Here is a 17,982-nt window from a genome sequence, read left to right as displayed (position 1 = left end):
GTCTTTCGGGAACAGCTGGTGCTCTCATCCATGTGTCAGTGTTATTTGCCTCGAAGCGAGCATAGAAGTAGTTCAGCTCGTCTGGTAGGCTCGTGTCACTGGGCAGCTCTCGGCTGTGCTTCCCTTTGCAGTCTGTAATGGTTTGCAAGCCCTGCCACATCCAACGAGCGTCAGAGCTGGTGTAGTACGATTCAATCTTTGCCCTGTATTGACGCTTGCCTGTTTGATGGTTTGTCGGAGGGCATAGTGGGATTTCTTATAAGCTTCCGGGTTAGAGTCCCGCTCCTTGAAAGCGGCAGCCTTTAGCTCAGTGCGGATATTGCCTGTAATCCATGGCTTCTGGTTGGGGTATGTATGTACGGTCACTGTGGGGACGACATCATCAATGCACTTGGTGATGAAGCCAATGACCGATGTGGTGTACTCCTCAATGCCATCAGAGGAATCCCGGAACATATTCCAGTCTGCGCTAGCAAAACAGTCCTGTAGCTTAGCATCTGCTTCATCTGACCACTTTTTTATTGATTGAGTCACTGGTGCTTCCTGCTTTAATTTTTGCTTGGAAGCAGGAATCAGGAGGATAGAATTATGGTCAGATTTGCCAAATGGAGGGCGAGGGAGAGCTTTGTATGCATCTCTGTGTGTGGAGTAAATGTGGTCCAGAGTTTTTTTTCCCTCTGGTTGCACATGCTGATGGAAATTTGGTAAGACAGATTTAAGTTTCCCTGCATTAAAGTCCCCAGCTACTATGGTCTGGGTGAGCATTTTCTTGTTTGCTAATGGCGGAATACAGCTCATTCAGTGCGGTCTTAGTGCCAGCATCAGTCTGTGTTGGTATGTAGACAGCTACGAAAAATACAGATGAAAACTCTCTAGGTAGATGGTGTAGTCTACAGCTTATCATGAGATACTCTACCTCAGGCGAGCAGAACCACGAGACTTCCTTAGATATCGTGCACCAGCTGTTGTTTACACAAATTCATAGTCTGCCGCCCACTGTCTTACCAGATGTTGCTGTTCTACCTTGTCGATATAGCATATAACCAGCCAGCTGTGTTGATAATGTCGTCGTTCAGCCACGACTCCGTGGATATTACAGTTTTGAATGTCCCGTTGGTAGTTTAATCTTCCGCGTAGGTCATCGATTTTATTTTCCAAAGATTGCAAGTTTGCTAGCAGAATGGAAGGAAGTGGAGGTTTATTCGATCTCCTACGAATTCTCAGAATGCAGCCCGCCCTCTGGCCCATTTTTCTCCAACTTCTCTTCACACAAATGACGGTGATCTAGGCCTGTCCCCGGGAAAGCAGTATATCATTCACGTCGGGCTCATCAGACTCGTTAAAGGAAAAAAAGGATTCTGCCAGTCCGTGGTGAGTAATCGCAGTTCTGATGCCCAGAAGTTATTTTCGATCATAAGAGACGGTAGCAGCAACATTATGTACAAAATAAGTTAACAAATAAATTACAAACAACGCAAAGAAACGAACATACATCAACGCCCAGACTCACATACATGATTAGAGTGTATGTTCTACGCTGTTTGAAAGACATTGATAGTAAGCATTGAGTTGGGTAAGATAAAAGTACATCATGGCAATGAATGAGACATTTTCAGAAAGAGAAAATCAACAAGCAGAATACAGACTGAAGATCCTTGCAATACTGTAAGCGAGGAGGAGAGAAAATTACAATTAAAAGAGAGTGAGGAGAGTGACAACAGGATAGGGAAAGACAAGTAGCCCTCTGGGAATTCCATCAGAGATCATTTCAAAAAAGAATTCCCCTCCACTCTTTTGTTTTTATGGATTGGATAAGTTTCAACCCCACAGAGAAATATTTTGCCATGGCGACTGACGCACAGCAGGACTGAGCTAGCAACTGGATTGAGAGTAGGGGGGTATGGGTTGGTGAGAGGGTGGGGGAGGATGTGTGAGATGAAAGTGAGATGAAAGAATGACAAAGATGTCTCTTGTGGTGATGCGTGGGATCCAAATAAAAGCAGATTTAAGGAGGAAGAAGAGGAGGGGGTGTTGGAGAGAATAAACCCCCTACTCTCTCATCTAGCATTTCTTATTGTGTGTTATCATGTGTTTCTTTAATCCCTAACTGCACGCTCAACTACACACATATACACACACTGTTTATCTCTTTTTCTTGCTCTCTCTCTAACACACATATCCCACACACACACACTCGCACCCAGAGACACTTGTGGCTGTATACACCTGTGGTTTATGAATTACAGTTGACATGTTTACCAATGTGTTTTTGCATCCCTTTGGTGTTTTTGTGAAGAAGAAATGCACATCTATGTGATTTAAGTCCTATGGGGCCATAATACTATTTTGCTCTTGCTCTCTCCAGGCTTATGTGACATAATAATATGAACAATGTTCCTTGCCTATGGCTTGTCTTGAATTTAATTATCATGTGATAAATATAACTGTGTCCATATTAATGTAAAAACCTGCAGTATACTGCTCAGTAAATATCAAACAACCCATTCTGTTATTATAAACTCAGCAAAAAAAGAAACGTCCCTTTTTCAGGACCCTGTCTTTCAAAGATAATTCGTAAAAATCCAAATAACTTCACAAATCTTCATTGTAAAGGGTATAAACACTCTTTCCCATGCTTGTTCAATGAACCATAAACAATTAATGAACATGCACCTGTGGAATGGTCGTTAAGATACTAACAGCTTACAAATGGTAGGCAATTAAGGTCACAGTTATGAAAACTTAGGACACTAAAGAGGCCTTTCTACAGACTCTGAAAAACACCAAAAGAGAGATGCCCAGGGTCCCTGCTCATCTGCGTGAACGTGCCTTAGGCATGCTGCAAGGAGGCATGAGGACTGCAGATGTGGCCAGGGCAATAAATTGCAATGTCCGTACTGTGAGACGCCTAAGACAGCACTACAGGGAGATAGATGGACAGCTGATCGTCCTCGCAGTGACAGACCATGTGTACCAACACCAGCACAGGATCGGTACATCCGAACATCACACCTGCGGGACAGGTACAGGATCACAACAACAACTGCCCGAGTTACACCAGGAATGCACAATCCCTCCATCAGGGCTCAGACTGTCCGCAATAGGTTGAGAGAGGCTGGACTGAGGGCTTGTAGGCCTGTTGTAAGGCAGGTCCTCACCAGACATCACCGGCAACAACATCGCCTATGGGCACAAACCCACCGTCGCTGGACCAGACAGGACTAGCAAAAAGTGCTCTTCATTGACAAATCGTGTTTTTGTCTCACCAGGGGTGATGGTCGGATTTGCATTTATTGTCAAAGGAATGAGCGTTACACCGAGGCCTGTACTCTGGAGTGGGATCGATTTGGAGGTGGAGGGTCCGTCATGGTCTGGGGCGGTGTGTCACAGCATCATCGGACTCAGCTTGTTGTCATTGCAGGCAATCTCAATGCTGTGCGTTACAGGGAAGACGTCCTCCCTCATGTGGTACCCTTCCTGCAGGCTTATCCTGACATGACCCTCCAGCATGACAATGCCACCAGCCATACTGCTCGTTTTCCTGCAAGACAGGAATGTCAGTGTTCTGCCATGGCCAGCAAAGAGCCCGGATCTCAATCCCATTGAGCACGTCTGGGACCTGTTGGATTGGAGGGTGAGGCTAGGGCCATTCCCCCCAGAAATGTCTGGGAACTTGCAGGTGCCTTGGTGGAAGAGTGGGGTAACATCTCATAGCAAGAACTGGCAAATCTGGTGCAGTCCTTGAGGAGGAGATGCACTGCAGTACTTAATGCAGCTGGTGGCCACACCAGATACCGACTGTTACTTTTGATTTTGACCCCCCCTTTGTTCAGGGACACATTATTCCATTTCTGTTAGTCATGTTCCACATGTCTGTGGAACTTGTTCAGTTTATGTCTCAGTTGTTGAATCTTGTTGTGTTCATACAAATATGTACACATGTTAAGTTTGCTGAAAATAAACGCAGTTGACATTGAGAGGACATTTATTTTTTTTGCTGAGTTTTGTTAAAATAAAGGGTTGTGGTTTAAGATAGAGGTTGTGTTGGTCTTTTACGGAGGGTCCGCAGCAGAGTGGAGGAAATGATGTGATGAATAAACCTAGTGGATTATGACGTGTGCAGATGTGCCTGAAGGGGAGTGAGATGTTGAGGTTTCTGGTCAGAAAGCCTTCCCTGTGTGATGAAGGCTGAGTAATCCTTGTAGCTTTCTATTTCTGTGTGTCTGGCCTTTTACCCAACCAGCTCCCTGTAATATCCCCCTACTGCCATTAAATACTGAACAAGCAAGCACTGTTTACTGCAAAGTAACATGGGCAGACACACAGAGACAAATAGAGATACAGATGAAGAAAGAGAGAGAGAGAAAGAAACAGATGGGCAGATGGACTGTCAGAGAGAGAGGCATGTTCCCAGAGAGAGAGAGAGGGTGACAGAAAAACAAAGTTAAGGGGAGATACAGAGACAAGCAAACAGATGGATTCAGAGAGGGAAAGGAAACAGACAGATGGACAGAACATAACTCAACAGAACAGAAGACAGAAAGAGCGACACATGCAGATGGACACATTGGGCCGTCAGTGTTCTGCATGTGTGAGCAGGACATTTGGGGCCACTGTCCACAGTCATGTGCTTTCACCCCCTAACAATCCCACAGTGGCCTGCTTGGTCCAATGAGTTAATTAACAGTATGCATCAGTACTCATTCAGCTCCCCTCTGTCCACTTTCACACCTGGTGCCATTCAATTCACACTCACTGAATACCACATCTTGAGCTTGATTCAATCTCTCATTTCACAATCACATGTTTTTGTTTAGGTTGATGATAAATGGCGCTGATGAGGAATGCATTGTCTGTGTCAGTGGTGGCTCGGAGACAATATGTCAAAAGCATCAGTTAAACGATAAACCCTGGCGTTTTAGAGAATAGAGCAGAGAGAACAGAAGTCGCTCATTAAGCTAGGCTCAAAACAGAATGCATAGATTACTGTTCTGACTTTATTTTCTGTCCATACCCATCTCCTCCAGCTGCACACAGACATGGACAGGGGCGATGGACGTACTAAGTACATATTAGAAGGAGAGGGGGTGGGGTCTGTGTTTGTCATCGACGGGAACACAGGAAACATCCACGTCACCAAGTCCCTGGACCGAGAGGACAAGGACCAGTACCGCCTGATTGCTACAGCAACCAACCGCCAGACAGGCCGCGCCCTCGAACCCTCGTCCACGTTCATCATCAGAGTTCAGGATATCAACGACAACCCACCTGTCTTCCAGAACGAGCCCTACACCGCCACGGTGCCCGAGATGGCCAATATAGGTACTACATATGACTGACAGGTCTCCGGTCCTGATCTGTGATTTACATTACAGTCTAGTCAGGCTATCTCAAGGGCTTATTTGTCATTCCTGTAGTCTCACCACTCCATCTCTCGCTAACAGGAACATCCATAATCCAGGTGACAGCCACGGATGCAGACGACCCTACGTATGGTAACAGTGCCAGGCTGGTGTATGCTGTGACCCAGGGCCAGCAGTATTTTTCTGTGGATCCTCAGACAGGTCTGATGGGCCTATAATATACACTCCTATCAAGCTACATGTTACAGTGCCTTGTGAAAGTATTCTGCCCCCTTGAACTTTTCGACCTTTTGCCACATTTCAGGCTTCAAACATAAAGATATAAAACTGTAATTTTTTGTTAAGAATCAACAACAAGTGGGACACAATCATGAAGTGGAACGAAATTTATTGAATATTTCAAACTTTTTTAACAAATAAAAAACTGAAAAATTGGGCGTGCAAAATTATTCAGCCCACTTAAGTTAATACTTTGTAGCGCCACCTTTTGCTGCGATTACAGCTGTAAGTCGCTTGGGGTATGTCTCTATCAGTTTTGCACATCGAGAGACTGACATTTTTGCCCATTCCTCCTTGCAAAACAGCTCGAGCTCAGTGAGGTTGGATGGAGAACGTTTGTGAACAGCAGTTTTCAGTTCTTTCCACAGATTCTCGATTGAATCAGGTCTGGACTTTGACTTGGCCATTCTAACACCTGGATATGTTTATTTGTGAACCATTCCATTGTAGATTTTGCTTTATGTTTTGGATCATTGTCTTGTTGGAAGACAAATCTCCGTCCCAGTCTCAGGTCTTTTGCAGACTCCATCAGGTTTTCTTCCAGAATGGTTCTGTATTTGGCTCCATCCATCTTCCCATCAATTTTAACCATCTTCCCTGCCCCTGCTGAAGAAAAGCAGGCCCAAACCATGATGCTGCCACCACCATGTTTGAAAGTGGGGATGGTGTGTTCAGGGTGATGGGCTGTGTTGCTTTTACGCCAAACATAACGTTTTGCATTGTTGCCAAAAAGTTCGATTTTGGTTTCATCTGACCAGAGCACCTTCTTCCACATGTTTGGTGTGTCTCCCAGGTGGCTAGTGGCAAACTTTAAACAACACTTTTTATGGATATCTTTAAGAAATGGCTTTCTTCTTGCCACTCTTCCATAAAGGCCAGATTTGTGCAGTATACGACTGATTGTTGTCCTATGGACAGAGTCTCCCACCTCAGCTGTAGATCTCTGCAGTTCATCCAGAGTGATCATGGGCCTCTTGGCTGCATCTCTGATCAGTCTTCTCCTTGTATGAGCTGAAAGTTTAGAGGGACGGCCGGGTCTTCGTAGATTTGCAGTGGTCTGATACTCCTTCAATTTCAATATTATCGCTTGCACAGTGCTCCTTGGGATGTTTAAAGCTTGGGAAATCTTTTTGTATCCAAATCCGGCTTTAAACTTCTCCACAACAGTATCTCGGACCTGCCTGGTGTGTTCCTTGTTCTTCATGATGCTCTCTGCGCTTTAAACGGACCTCTGAGACTATCACAGAGCAGGTGCATTTATACGGAGACTTGATTACACACAGGTGGATTCTATTTATCATCATTAGTCATTTAGGTCAACATTGGATCATTCAGAGATCCTCACTGAACTTCTGGAGAGAGTTTGCTGCACTGAAAGTAAAGGGGCTGAATAATTTTGCACGCCCAATTTTTCAGTTTTTTATTTGATAAAAATGTTTGAAATATCCAATAAATTTCGTTCCACTTCATAATTGTGTCCCACTTGTTGTTGATTCTTCACAAAAAATTACAGTTTATATCTTTATGTTTGAAGCCTGAAATGTGGCAAAAGGTCGAAAAGTTCAAGGGGGCCGAATACTTTCGCAAGGCACTGTATATGCCATATGATAGCCATGATGATGAACAGACTACTGTATGCTCGTGATCTGTAAAGATACCACATTGTGTACTTCTGTGGTCTGTATGTACAGCCATAGACAGTCCACAGGTATTCTATGTACATAAAAGCTTGTGACATAGCGATATGTGATAATAAAGCAGATAACTCATCCTAGTGCAGTCTGCTTGTCCCTTTAGCTGTGATCCTTGTCATTGTAATGCATCATGGGGTTATTTACTGTCCTATGTCCTCTCCTTGTCCTCTCTGCCAGGTGTCCTACGTACTGCTGTAACTGACATGGACAGGGAGAGTCAGGACACCTATCTGGTAGTCCTTGAGGCCAAAGACATGGGGGGGCACCTGGGGGGGATGTCAGGGACGACCACAGTCACTGTGAGGCTGAGTGATGTCAACGACAACCCCCCTCACTTCAGAAAGAGTGAGCAACATTACTGTTACTGTTTTGTTATTGGCATATGTCATGTATTACAGCCTAGTAACGCTCCATTTGTGTGTGTGTGTGTGTGTGTGTGTGTGTGTGTGTGTGTGTGTGTGTGTGTGTGTGTGTGTGTGTGTGTGTGTGTGTGTGTGTGTGTGTGTGTGTGATTAGAGTGATGAAATGCCTTGTACTGTGGCACTTGCGATGGTGCACTGATCTCTCTGCTGCTAAGAGCACCTTTAGGGTCTCCTCTGCCAGGGTTGTCACACAGCAGCTGTGAGAAGAGACTACTGTGCTAATAGTTGATTTTGATTTAATTTCAGGTAGTGTTGCTTGATATGTGCATGTGGCTCTTCCTTCATCATTGCAAACTAATGAATACATGAATGAGCTGCTTACCTCTTCATCCTCCTCCTCCTCCTCACCACCATCATCATCATCATCATCACCATCATTATTATTATCATTGTCATCAATCTGAATTAATAACATCTTGAGATTGCTCTATTAGGGTCAACAGCACTAAGCTAGCTCAACAGCACTAAGCTGGCTCTTCATGAAAAACAGTGAGAGATAATGTCAGTCTTTTCTTATCCAAGCGCTTCTACATTCTATTCTATTAATATTTCATCTAAAGTTCAGTCGTTTCTGCTCCAATAGACAATAAAATCACTGCCAAATATAATGCTCTGAGACACAATACATTCCTCTATACTGTGTCCCTATTTTTCTGACTTTCCCTCTCCTCTCTTGCTGTCCCTATCCTCTCTTGCAGTCCCTCTCCTCTCTTGCTGTCCCTCTACTCTCCCTCCACTCATCATTACTGTAAACATTTTCCCTGAGGACTACTGGATGACTACTCTATCATTTTATGGTCTAAACGGTATGTTTAGTTAGTCCATGCCTGTCACTCATCTGTGTGGTCTGTATGGTCTGTGTGGTCTGTATGGTCTGTGTGGTCTGTATGGTCTGTGTGGTCTGTCTGTCTGTCTGTCTGTCTGTCTGTCTGTCTGTCTGTCTGTCTGTCTATCTGTCTGTCTGTCTGTCTGTCTGTCTGTCTGTCTGTCTGTCTGTCTGTCTGTCTGTCTGTCTGTCTGTCTGTCTGTCTGTCTGTCTGTAGGTGCCTGGTCGTTCTCTATCTCTGAGCTGGCAGCACCAGGGGTGGAGGTGGGTCGCCTCTCAGCAACAGATGCTGATCTGGGAGATAATGCCATGCTGGAATATACCATCCTGGACGGAGAGGAGGGAGACACATTTAACATCACCGGAAGAGACCAAGAAGCTGTCATTGTACTAAACAAGGTGAGAAATAAATAATGGAGACAAGATGTATACTGTATGTAGCTCTTAATCAGACTCAAGTCAAAAACATCCACAATGGCGTAAAATGAGGGGCTAAACTAAGCATAGCTCCTCCAAGGCACTCTTACCAGGAAGTTAATTCAGTGAAAAACATTTAAAACAGCAGGACAGTGTAGAGACTTCAGTCAGTCACGATCAGGCCTGGTAATAGGATGCTTTGAATAAATATTTGGTCTGGAAACGTTCATTTAACAGTTTTTCCTTGCAATCCTGTTGTGTGGTTGCACGAGTCCTGCATATTTAAAGACATCCTCTGGAATATTGGTGACTACTAAGTGTTTTTTAAACCTCCCGCTTTTGAACACGAAAATCCCAAATTTGAAGGCAACTGTTTTTCTGGATGCTGTGCTGCTCCATTTTCCCCCACATGGGCCAGACCCCAAGCAATTCGAGTTCAACCAATGAGCTTCAGCCCCTCGCCATATGAGTGACAGCTAGCAAGATGCACATGATGCACACAGAGCAGAGCGCGAGAGAAAATATGTGATGTACTACGCAATTTTGGGGGGCAGATTTTGGCTCGAGTGCTACTTTCTAATCTACTGGCTAAAAAGTATATAAGAGTTCCAAAGAATCCCTTTAATTATCTCAAACAAAACATTGTCTCACTGTGGGTAACTTGAAAATAAGTAATAGACAAAAAGGGTATTCAAATACAATGGAATTTATGCACAACTAACTCATAAATGAAAGATTCCGACTAGCAGTTGAATTTAAATCACCAACCGGAAAATAGGCTGTGAGCCTGTGCATTTTTCAGTGGGGTGTTGAGTACATGGGGCATCGCAAGCTCCATTTAACAAAGTTTGTGTGACAAGCGTGAGAGTATGAGATAGAATGAGGTGATGATGAGTGAATGTGGGAGCGAAATAATTATGGAACAAGGGTAGGAAAAGGGCATGATGAAAAGAGAGAGAGAAAGAGTGTTCAAGTTAGGGAGGGTGATAGAGAGGAAGCAAAGGAGACAGACAAATAATAGACAAAAATTGTTATAGAAAAGTATAGTAAAACATAATTGGCTGTATTTCTCTCCTCAGTTGCTGGACTATGAGAGTCGCAGTTCATTCTCGTTGTCAGTGGAAGTTGTGAACCCCATGGTGGATGCACGGTTCCTACGGAAGGGTCCCTTTAAGGACTGTGCGACCGTATGGGTCATGGTCCTCAACGCAGACGAGCCCCCCCGCTTCTCCCGATCCCGTTACCATCTGGACGTGTCTGAGAACTGTCCTCCTGTCTGCAGCGTGGGCCGAGTATCTGCTGTTGACCCAGACACAGGACAAAGCACCAACATCAGGTCGGCTACACTCACTTAGTCAGCCAGCCAGCCAGCCAGCCAGTCAGTCAGTCTGTCTGTCTGCCTGTCACTCTACTCACTCACTCACTCACTCACTCACTCACTCACTCACTCACATTTTCTTTACTCAAACTATTCTCTCTCCCCCTCCCCTCCCGTCTCTCTCTCAGGTACTCCATTGATCCCCAGTCTGACCTGGAGGCTCTGTTCCGTATTACTTCTGACAGCGGCCTTATCACCACGGTGATGGAGTTGGACCGGGAGCGTGAGCAATGGCATAATATCACTGTCATCGCCACACAGAGAGGTATGAGGTTCAAGTCCTTTCAGACTCAGCTGCCCACAGACAATACAAGCACTCTGGCTTAGTACAGAGTCATGTTTTCCCTCATATCACTCATTGTAGCCCTGGTGATGGCTGTGATGAAGTTGAAATTAAACTCACTAGGCACTCCTTTCCTTTTCTAGACAATCCAAACCTTGTGACCAGGGTTGTGGTTGCCATAGAGACACTGGACCAGAATGATAATGCACCAGAGTTGGACAGGCAGTACACAACGTCTGTGTGTGACTCCAGTACCCCTGGACAGGTCAGTGCTGCTAACACTTACCCACGTAACTCTGACACTGCACTTTATCAGTCTGTCTATCTATGGCCCTGCATGCTGATAACCATAATGCTAATTTCTGATTCCAACATTCAGGACAATTATTTGTAGAAGTCTTTGAAGATTTCCTATTCCTTTTATTGCGTCTCCTTTTATGAAATTGACTCAAGAGCAATTGATGTCAGATCACTGTTTCTGTTTTTCTTCTTCACCTTATTGGTGTCATGAGTCCTGTTTCTCCAGAGTTCTTTTTATCCAATGACATTGGCTGAGTTATTTTTATCCAATGACATTGGCTGAGTTGTGTGGCTGTAACCAGGTTTCCATCCAACCTGTTTATGTGATTAAAGTACATCAGATAAAAAATGTAATGATGGAAACAGCAAATTTGTCAGTAAAATTTCCGGTCTGGAGCGTGAAGTCACGAGCTCTGCTGGACGGCTACTGCGTAGCAACTGTTCTTATTATACCTCAGTAGTAGTGACCTAGCGGTGTCAAAAGCCCTGGTCTGACCTAGAAAGCCTATGTAAATTACGATCACCAGAACGGCCAAACACCCCGAAAAATTGACCCCCATTTTGGGATCTAAAATTTGCTTATTATGATCAAATTCGATCCCCACTGTGAATTATTTTCAAGTTCGCTACAAATCGAGATTAAATTGTGATCAATTCTGACTACTACATTTGTTGTCACGCAGGACTACATGCTGACACAGACCAATCATAGGCTGGTAGGCTACAATGAGGTTCCCAGTTAACTCTCTCAGGCAGGATGAAAACAATTACATCAACCTTGATCCTGTGCTAGTTACGGTCACTTTCACCATGATTTTATGGTGCCATTCAAACCCATTCAGCAATATCAAAGATTTTTATAACTAACCCAAGATAGACCACAGCCTGTCGTTTCCAATGGGAGCAAATTAATCATAGTGGGAAAAACAAGCAAGGAGGTGGGCCAAGCCAAGCACGAGCTAGCGAGATTCTTTTGGCGTGTTCTAGCATGTATTTGAATATTTCCGTTAGGAAACGCCTACTCTATAAAGTGAGCGTCTGCAATAACTAAATTCGCCCTTGCACTCCTACTAAACAATAAAACAAATTGAAACTTTGGCAAAGGGTAAAGTCTACAAAACTTAGTCCACTACAGATTATAGTTTTCGGGAAAAGAAAACTGTATTGAGATCAAATGTTTCATTGATGAGAGAATTAGCAGAATGACAGCCAAAATCCATCTCTCTCCACCTTCTCCCACTTCCGGCCACTGGGCAATTTGTTGGTGAGGGAAAATGTCAACCGGAGGCTTCAGATTTATACATCTGTTGAAACATCTAGCTCATTGTTCTATCTGTGGCAATATGGTGTACTTCAAATTCAAATACACTGCTCAAAAAAATAAAGGGAACACTTAAACAACACAATGTAACTCCAAGTCAATCACACTTCTGTGAAATCAAACTGTCCACTTAGGAAGCAACACTGATTGACAATAAATTTCACATGCTGTTGTGCAAATGGAATAGACAACAGGTGGAAATTACAGGCAATTAGCAAGACACCCCCAATAAAGGAGTGGTTCTGCAGGTGGTGACCACAGACCACTTCTCAGTTCCTATGCTTCCTGGCTGATGTTTTGGTCACTTTTGAATGCTGGCGGTGCTTTAACTCTAGTGGTAGCATGAGACGGAGTCTACAACCCACACAAGTGGCTCAGGTAGTGCAGCTCATCCAGGATGGCACATCAATGCGAGCTGTGGCAAGAAGGTTTGCTGTGTCTGTCAGCGTAGTGTCCAGAGCATGGAGGCGCTACCAGGAGACAGGCCAGTACATCAGGAGACGCGGAGGAGGCCGTAGGAGGGCAACAATCCAGCAGCAGGACCGCTACCTCCGCCTTTGTGCAAGGAGGAGCAGGAGGAGCACTGCCAGAGACCTGCAAAATGACCTCCAGCAGGCCACAAATGTGCATGTGTCTGCTCAAACGGTCAGAAACAGACTCCATGAGGGTGGTATGAGGGCCCGACGTCCACAGGTGGGGGTTGTGCTTACAGTGCAACACCGTGCAGGACGTTTGGCATTTGCCAGAGAACACCAAGATTGGCAAATTCGCCACTGGCGCCCTGTGCTCTTCACAGATGAAAGCAGGTTCACACTGAGCACATGTGACAGACGTGACAGTCTGGAGACGCCGTGGAGAACGTTCTGCTGCCTGCAACATCCTCCAGCATGACCGGTTTGGCAGTGGGTCAGTCATGGTGTGGGGTGGAATTTCTTTGGGGGGCCGCACAGCCCTCCATGTGCTCGCCAGAGGTAGCCTGACTGCCATTAGGTACCGAGATGAGATCCTCAGACCCCTTGTGAGACCATATGCTGGTGCGGTTGGCCCTGGGTTCCTCCTAATGCAAGACAATGCTAGACCTCATGTGGCTGGAGTGTGTCAGCAGTTCCTGCAAGAGGAAGGCATTGATGCTATGGACTGGCCCACCCGTTCCCCAGACCTGAATCCATATGAGCACATCTGGGACATCATGTCTCGCTCCATCCACCAACGCCACGTTGCACCACAGACTGTCCAGGAGTTGGCGGATGCTTTAGTCCAGCTCTGGGAAGAGATCCCTCAGGAGACCATCCGCCACCTCATCAGGAGCATGCCCAGGCGTTGTAGGGAGGTCATACAGGCACGTGGAGGCCACACACACACACTACTGAGCCTCATTTTGACTTGTTTTAAGGACTTTACATCAAAGTTGGATCAGCCTGTAGTGTGGTTTTCCACTTTAATTTTGAGTGTGACTCCAAATCCAGACCTCCATGGGTTGATAAATTGGATTTCCATTGATTACTTTGTGTGATTTTGTTGTCAGCACATTCAACTATGTAAAGAAAAAAGTATTTAATAAGATTATTTCTTCCATTCAGATCTAGGATGTGTTGTTTAAGTGTTCCCTTTATTTTTTGGAGCAGTATACTTCCGGCTTCATACGCCATCGAGAGTTTTCCAAAGGAATACATGGATGACGTCAGCGCTATCACTATCTACTGGCTTTAATGTCTATGCTTCATGCACAGAATTTTATCCGCAACAAGTCAATTTGATGGAATCACATCTCTGGTGGGAAAATTTGCATATATTATTTATGCAGATTTGGAATATTCGTATGAAAATCTGTCGCCAATTGGATGGAAACCTAGCTTCTGAGGTTCAATAGAAGTTCTCCTCTCTCTAATCTGTCTCCCAGGTTGTTCAGGTGGTGAGGGCAGTGGATAGGGACCAGGGAGGACAGGACGTCACCATCCACTTCAGCATCCCTCCAGAGTCCAGCTCTGCTCTAAACCTCACCATCAGGGAGAGTGGAGGTGCATTCTAGCTATGTTCAACTTCTATGTCAAGCTGTCACCCTACTCAAACCTCTTATGTCAAATCAAAAATTCTGCAACTGGATTTTCATTGACAATATGCTTATTTTTATTTTACATGCTTGATGACAGTGCGCCTGCATCTTACAGTAACGATATAGGCCTGTTGAATTTAACTGAAATTCATATTATGACGTATAACTGGAGAATGGCATTCATGTACAAGTGACCTGATGACTGACTTGAGTTTCTGGTGTTATTGTCTTATTCAATCCCAGGTGCCACAGCCAGCCTTGTTCTCCAGTCGGCACTGCAGCCCCTCCCTGACTTCTCCTCCTCCCTCCTCACCCTGTACGTGCCCATTGTGCTGCGGGATGGGGCGTCCGGCCTCACCAACACCGGGACGGTCACCGTGAACGTATGTCCCTGTCTGAGAGGTGGCATGCGGGCCGAAGAGCGGGGGAGACAGAGGGACAGGGGCTGGGAGAGACAGACGGTATGTCTGCCCCTGCCCTCAACCTCTCCATCACTGATCTTCAGTATGGTCACCCTGCTGGCCCTGCTGGCCTGTGTCACTACACTGCTAGGTAAGACTTGAGGTCTACTGTCTGATGTATAGTACATGCCTGTTTCTACTGTTTTCAGTATACTGCCTGTGTCTGTCTGAAGATCAGTATCCCGTGAAATGGACTGTAGTGTCAGTGTGTGGTATTTACGATGTGCCTCTCTCTCTCTCCCCCAGTGGTGTGTGCTCTGTCTCTGTCTCTGCGGCATCAGAAGCAAGACTCCCACTCCCCATTTGAGGAGGAGGATGTGAGGGAGAACATCATTACCTACGATGACGAAGGGGGAGGGGAGGCAGACACTGCTGCCTTTGACATCACCGCGCTCCAGAGCATGCACAGAGTACCGCGCATGCAGGATAGCAGGAACATGTGAGCTGTGACGCCTGTTTGTGTAGTGTGTGTTTGTGTGCGTGTGTGTGTGGCCGTGTGGGTGTGAGCATGTGTGAGGGAGTGTGGGTGTGCACATGTCTCTGTGTGTGTGTGTTGCTCTGCCTTATGCTCTTCTCTTCCTCCAGATGGTACACCCAGCAGAATCAGGCCAGGGACAGGACGTACAGCTGGAGCCGGACCCCACACTCTACTGCGGACCCACAGCGTCCAGGCTCAACCCCTGTATACGGACGCCTCTGCTACAGCATTCACACCCTGCCTGTCCTCAGAGACTGTCACAAGGGGCCCACACCATTCCAGTCAGGTCTGCAGCTGGTCAAACTGATGGGAACCTATGGGCTTCCTGGCAATCACATGGATAATAACTCCCTAGTCATCCAGAAACAGGACACCTTTGATCTACTGGAGCCTGAGGCGATCCATCTCAACTCTGCTGAGCCATGGTGCCCCAGCAGAGATGGACCAGAGAGCTGGGTGGCTAACAGCAGACCCACAGAAAAAGAGGGAGGCAGGGAGACCAACACTGGCACCCAGCAGCAGCTGCATCCAGAGCAGGAACCAATCAGAGTCAGATATTAACTTTCACATATAATGGGTGTAACAATGTTGTTATTATCAACCTCAGCTGTCTCAATGTTATTTTGGTAAATCTCTCAGGTTATTTTTCATTTTAAAGTATTTGATATTCGTTATAAAAGTATTTTGTATTTCCTCCCCAGACACAGCCTGAGTCTGTACTGACAGATGAAGCACTGGTTCTGACCTATTCTGTCCCAAATGGCTCATCCTCTCAGAGTCACAGCAGCAGCATCTCTTCATCAGAGCAGCAGGAGAACAATCCAGACCTCTTTCCCTCCCACACTACCACCACCACCAGAGCTTCTAGCTCTGCAGTAGATGACACAGACACAGAATCCTCTACTCTCCCCAGCTCAGAGAAGAATGAAGACACTGTTGGTGTTAGCCAGATAAATACTAATCACATCCACACTAATCAACTGGGGGACTCAACATACAGCATTGTGGGTTCACTAAACCAGGGCAGTGGAGGGATACCTGTGACCGGGACTACTTTGTATCCAGGCAGTGCAGAATTCCTGAACATGTATGCGCTGAGTAGGAGGGACTTGACCCCACAGCTACTTCCCCTCTCTGGAGGCATGCTGGGATACGGCAAGGGGTGGGGTTGTGGGCGGGGACTGGTGGCTGACATGGCACGAGGTGGGGCTAACTGTAACTCCTCCCTGCCTGTGAGGATCGAGGATTTCCTGAAGCACCGTCTGGACCAGGTGACCTTTGACCTATCCCAGCCACCCTACGACTCACTGCAGACCTACGAGTTTGAGGGGGGGGACTCCCGAGCGGGGTCGCTGAGCTCACTGGAGAGCGAGGGAGAGAGGGAGGAGGAGAGAGTGAGGGAAGCAGTAGACAAGTTGGACCAAAAGTTCCAAAGGCTGGTGAAGATAATCGAAGCAAGAGAACAAGAAAAGGAGTGTGACAGAAGGTCAGTGGAGGAGGAGACACTGGTAGGAGATAGAAGCCAAGGCTTGGTTGTCAATAACACAAGCAAAACAGAGAGTGTGGGTGAAGAGAAAGAGGTCTCAAGGTGGGATTTTTAGAGAACCTGCGAATCAAAGACACTGAATAGGAGTTTGGAGAGGAGAGAGAAACTGCAATGGATTCAATTTAAAAGCAATACGAGGGTGTTATGCACAACTTCAGACAGATAGTTATGTTCTGTTCAATGACTAAACTTCCTGCTCATTGGCAATGCAGCACAGCAGAGACATGCCAGAGGATCCATTCAGCACACCTCATGAACTCACCCTTCTGTGTTTATTAAAGAGCATATAAAATCTGTCACTTTTAGACTTCTCTTGTAACTGATATGAATAATTCACTTAGCTAAAGTTATGAAAAATGTACTTTCTGAAATATTGATTCCCAGCCCTGAAAGCTGCATTGTTGGAAAATAGGCCTCATGAAAAATATAATGGAATTGTGATATTTAATATTGATAGTTTAATAGGGGCACTCTCACTCAGAACACTGTGTTCCCAAATGCATCATTTAAACTGAATGGAACCAATTTTAAAAAGCACACTTGCGTAATGCATACACAACGATACATAGAGTTAATATAAATATATAGACATGACTGAAGAATCTGTCCACATTACATCCAGTCAAATGGAAGCTGTTCTGATGATAACATCTTAGTAGACACACTGTAGTATACAGGTGCTATGTTACGTCCCAATCAGGAGGGAGCTCCTCTGAATTTAATTGTGTAGCCAACCAGCTATGTATTGTGTAACTCCCAGTAATTATAATCACAGTAGTACATTCTATGAAACACTATGCAATTTGCACACAGACCTGAGATAATATGTCCTTGAAGAAAGGGGCCTTGTAAAAAGTTTAATATGTTTCCTACTATAGCGACATGATTATGTGCATTTTGTAAATATCAACCTCTGCAATGTGGCGATTATTCAGTGGAGGATTTCACACAAACCAAGAAAGCGTCCATTTATGAGTAACACTGTCATTATTTCACTCACTCTATACAAAAAATGACATCCATAATTTGTAGTGATTAAATGGTTGGTGTTGAATATGTCTCATGACATGTTTATTTCCCCTAGATAGTTCAGATATAAACATTTTGGGCAAAATAAACCTGTTCATTGATTGAGGGCTGTAGTGATATTCTGGTGTGTTT

The 17,982-nt window shown here is 45.3% G+C and overlaps 1 protein-coding gene across 2 annotated transcripts in view; it reads left to right on the top strand.

Annotated features, from left to right (window-relative positions):
- The window catches only part of LOC115158490 (cadherin-24-like), a 28,611-nt gene extending 11,370 nt beyond the window's left edge, over positions 1–17,241 (top strand). For both annotated transcript variants that reach the window (XM_029707495.1, XM_029707494.1), the window contains 12 exons: positions 5,028–5,322; positions 5,445–5,564; positions 7,514–7,681; positions 8,802–8,983; positions 10,081–10,337; positions 10,508–10,644; positions 10,806–10,927; positions 14,184–14,301; positions 14,580–14,888; positions 15,044–15,236; positions 15,383–15,824; positions 15,977–17,241. In XM_029707495.1, coding sequence (XP_029563355.1) covers positions 5,040–5,322; positions 5,445–5,564; positions 7,514–7,681; positions 8,802–8,983; positions 10,081–10,337; positions 10,508–10,644; positions 10,806–10,927; positions 14,184–14,301; positions 14,580–14,888; positions 15,044–15,236; positions 15,383–15,824; positions 15,977–16,876 — 3,231 coding nt within the window. In that variant the 5' untranslated portion in view covers positions 5,028–5,039 and the 3' untranslated portion in view covers positions 16,877–17,241. The remainder of the gene's footprint in view (positions 1–5,027; positions 5,323–5,444; positions 5,565–7,513; positions 7,682–8,801; positions 8,984–10,080; positions 10,338–10,507; positions 10,645–10,805; positions 10,928–14,183; positions 14,302–14,579; positions 14,889–15,043; positions 15,237–15,382; positions 15,825–15,976) is intronic.
- The last annotated feature ends 741 nt before the right edge of the window (positions 17,242–17,982 follow it).

This window comes from Salmo trutta, chromosome 22 (genome assembly GCF_901001165.1).
Source record: "Salmo trutta chromosome 22, fSalTru1.1, whole genome shotgun sequence".
In the NCBI taxonomy this organism is placed as follows: Eukaryota; Metazoa; Chordata; class Actinopteri; order Salmoniformes; family Salmonidae; genus Salmo; species Salmo trutta.
The sequence above is the reverse complement of the archived record's forward strand: the minus strand, read 5'-3'. Positions and strand labels throughout refer to the sequence as shown.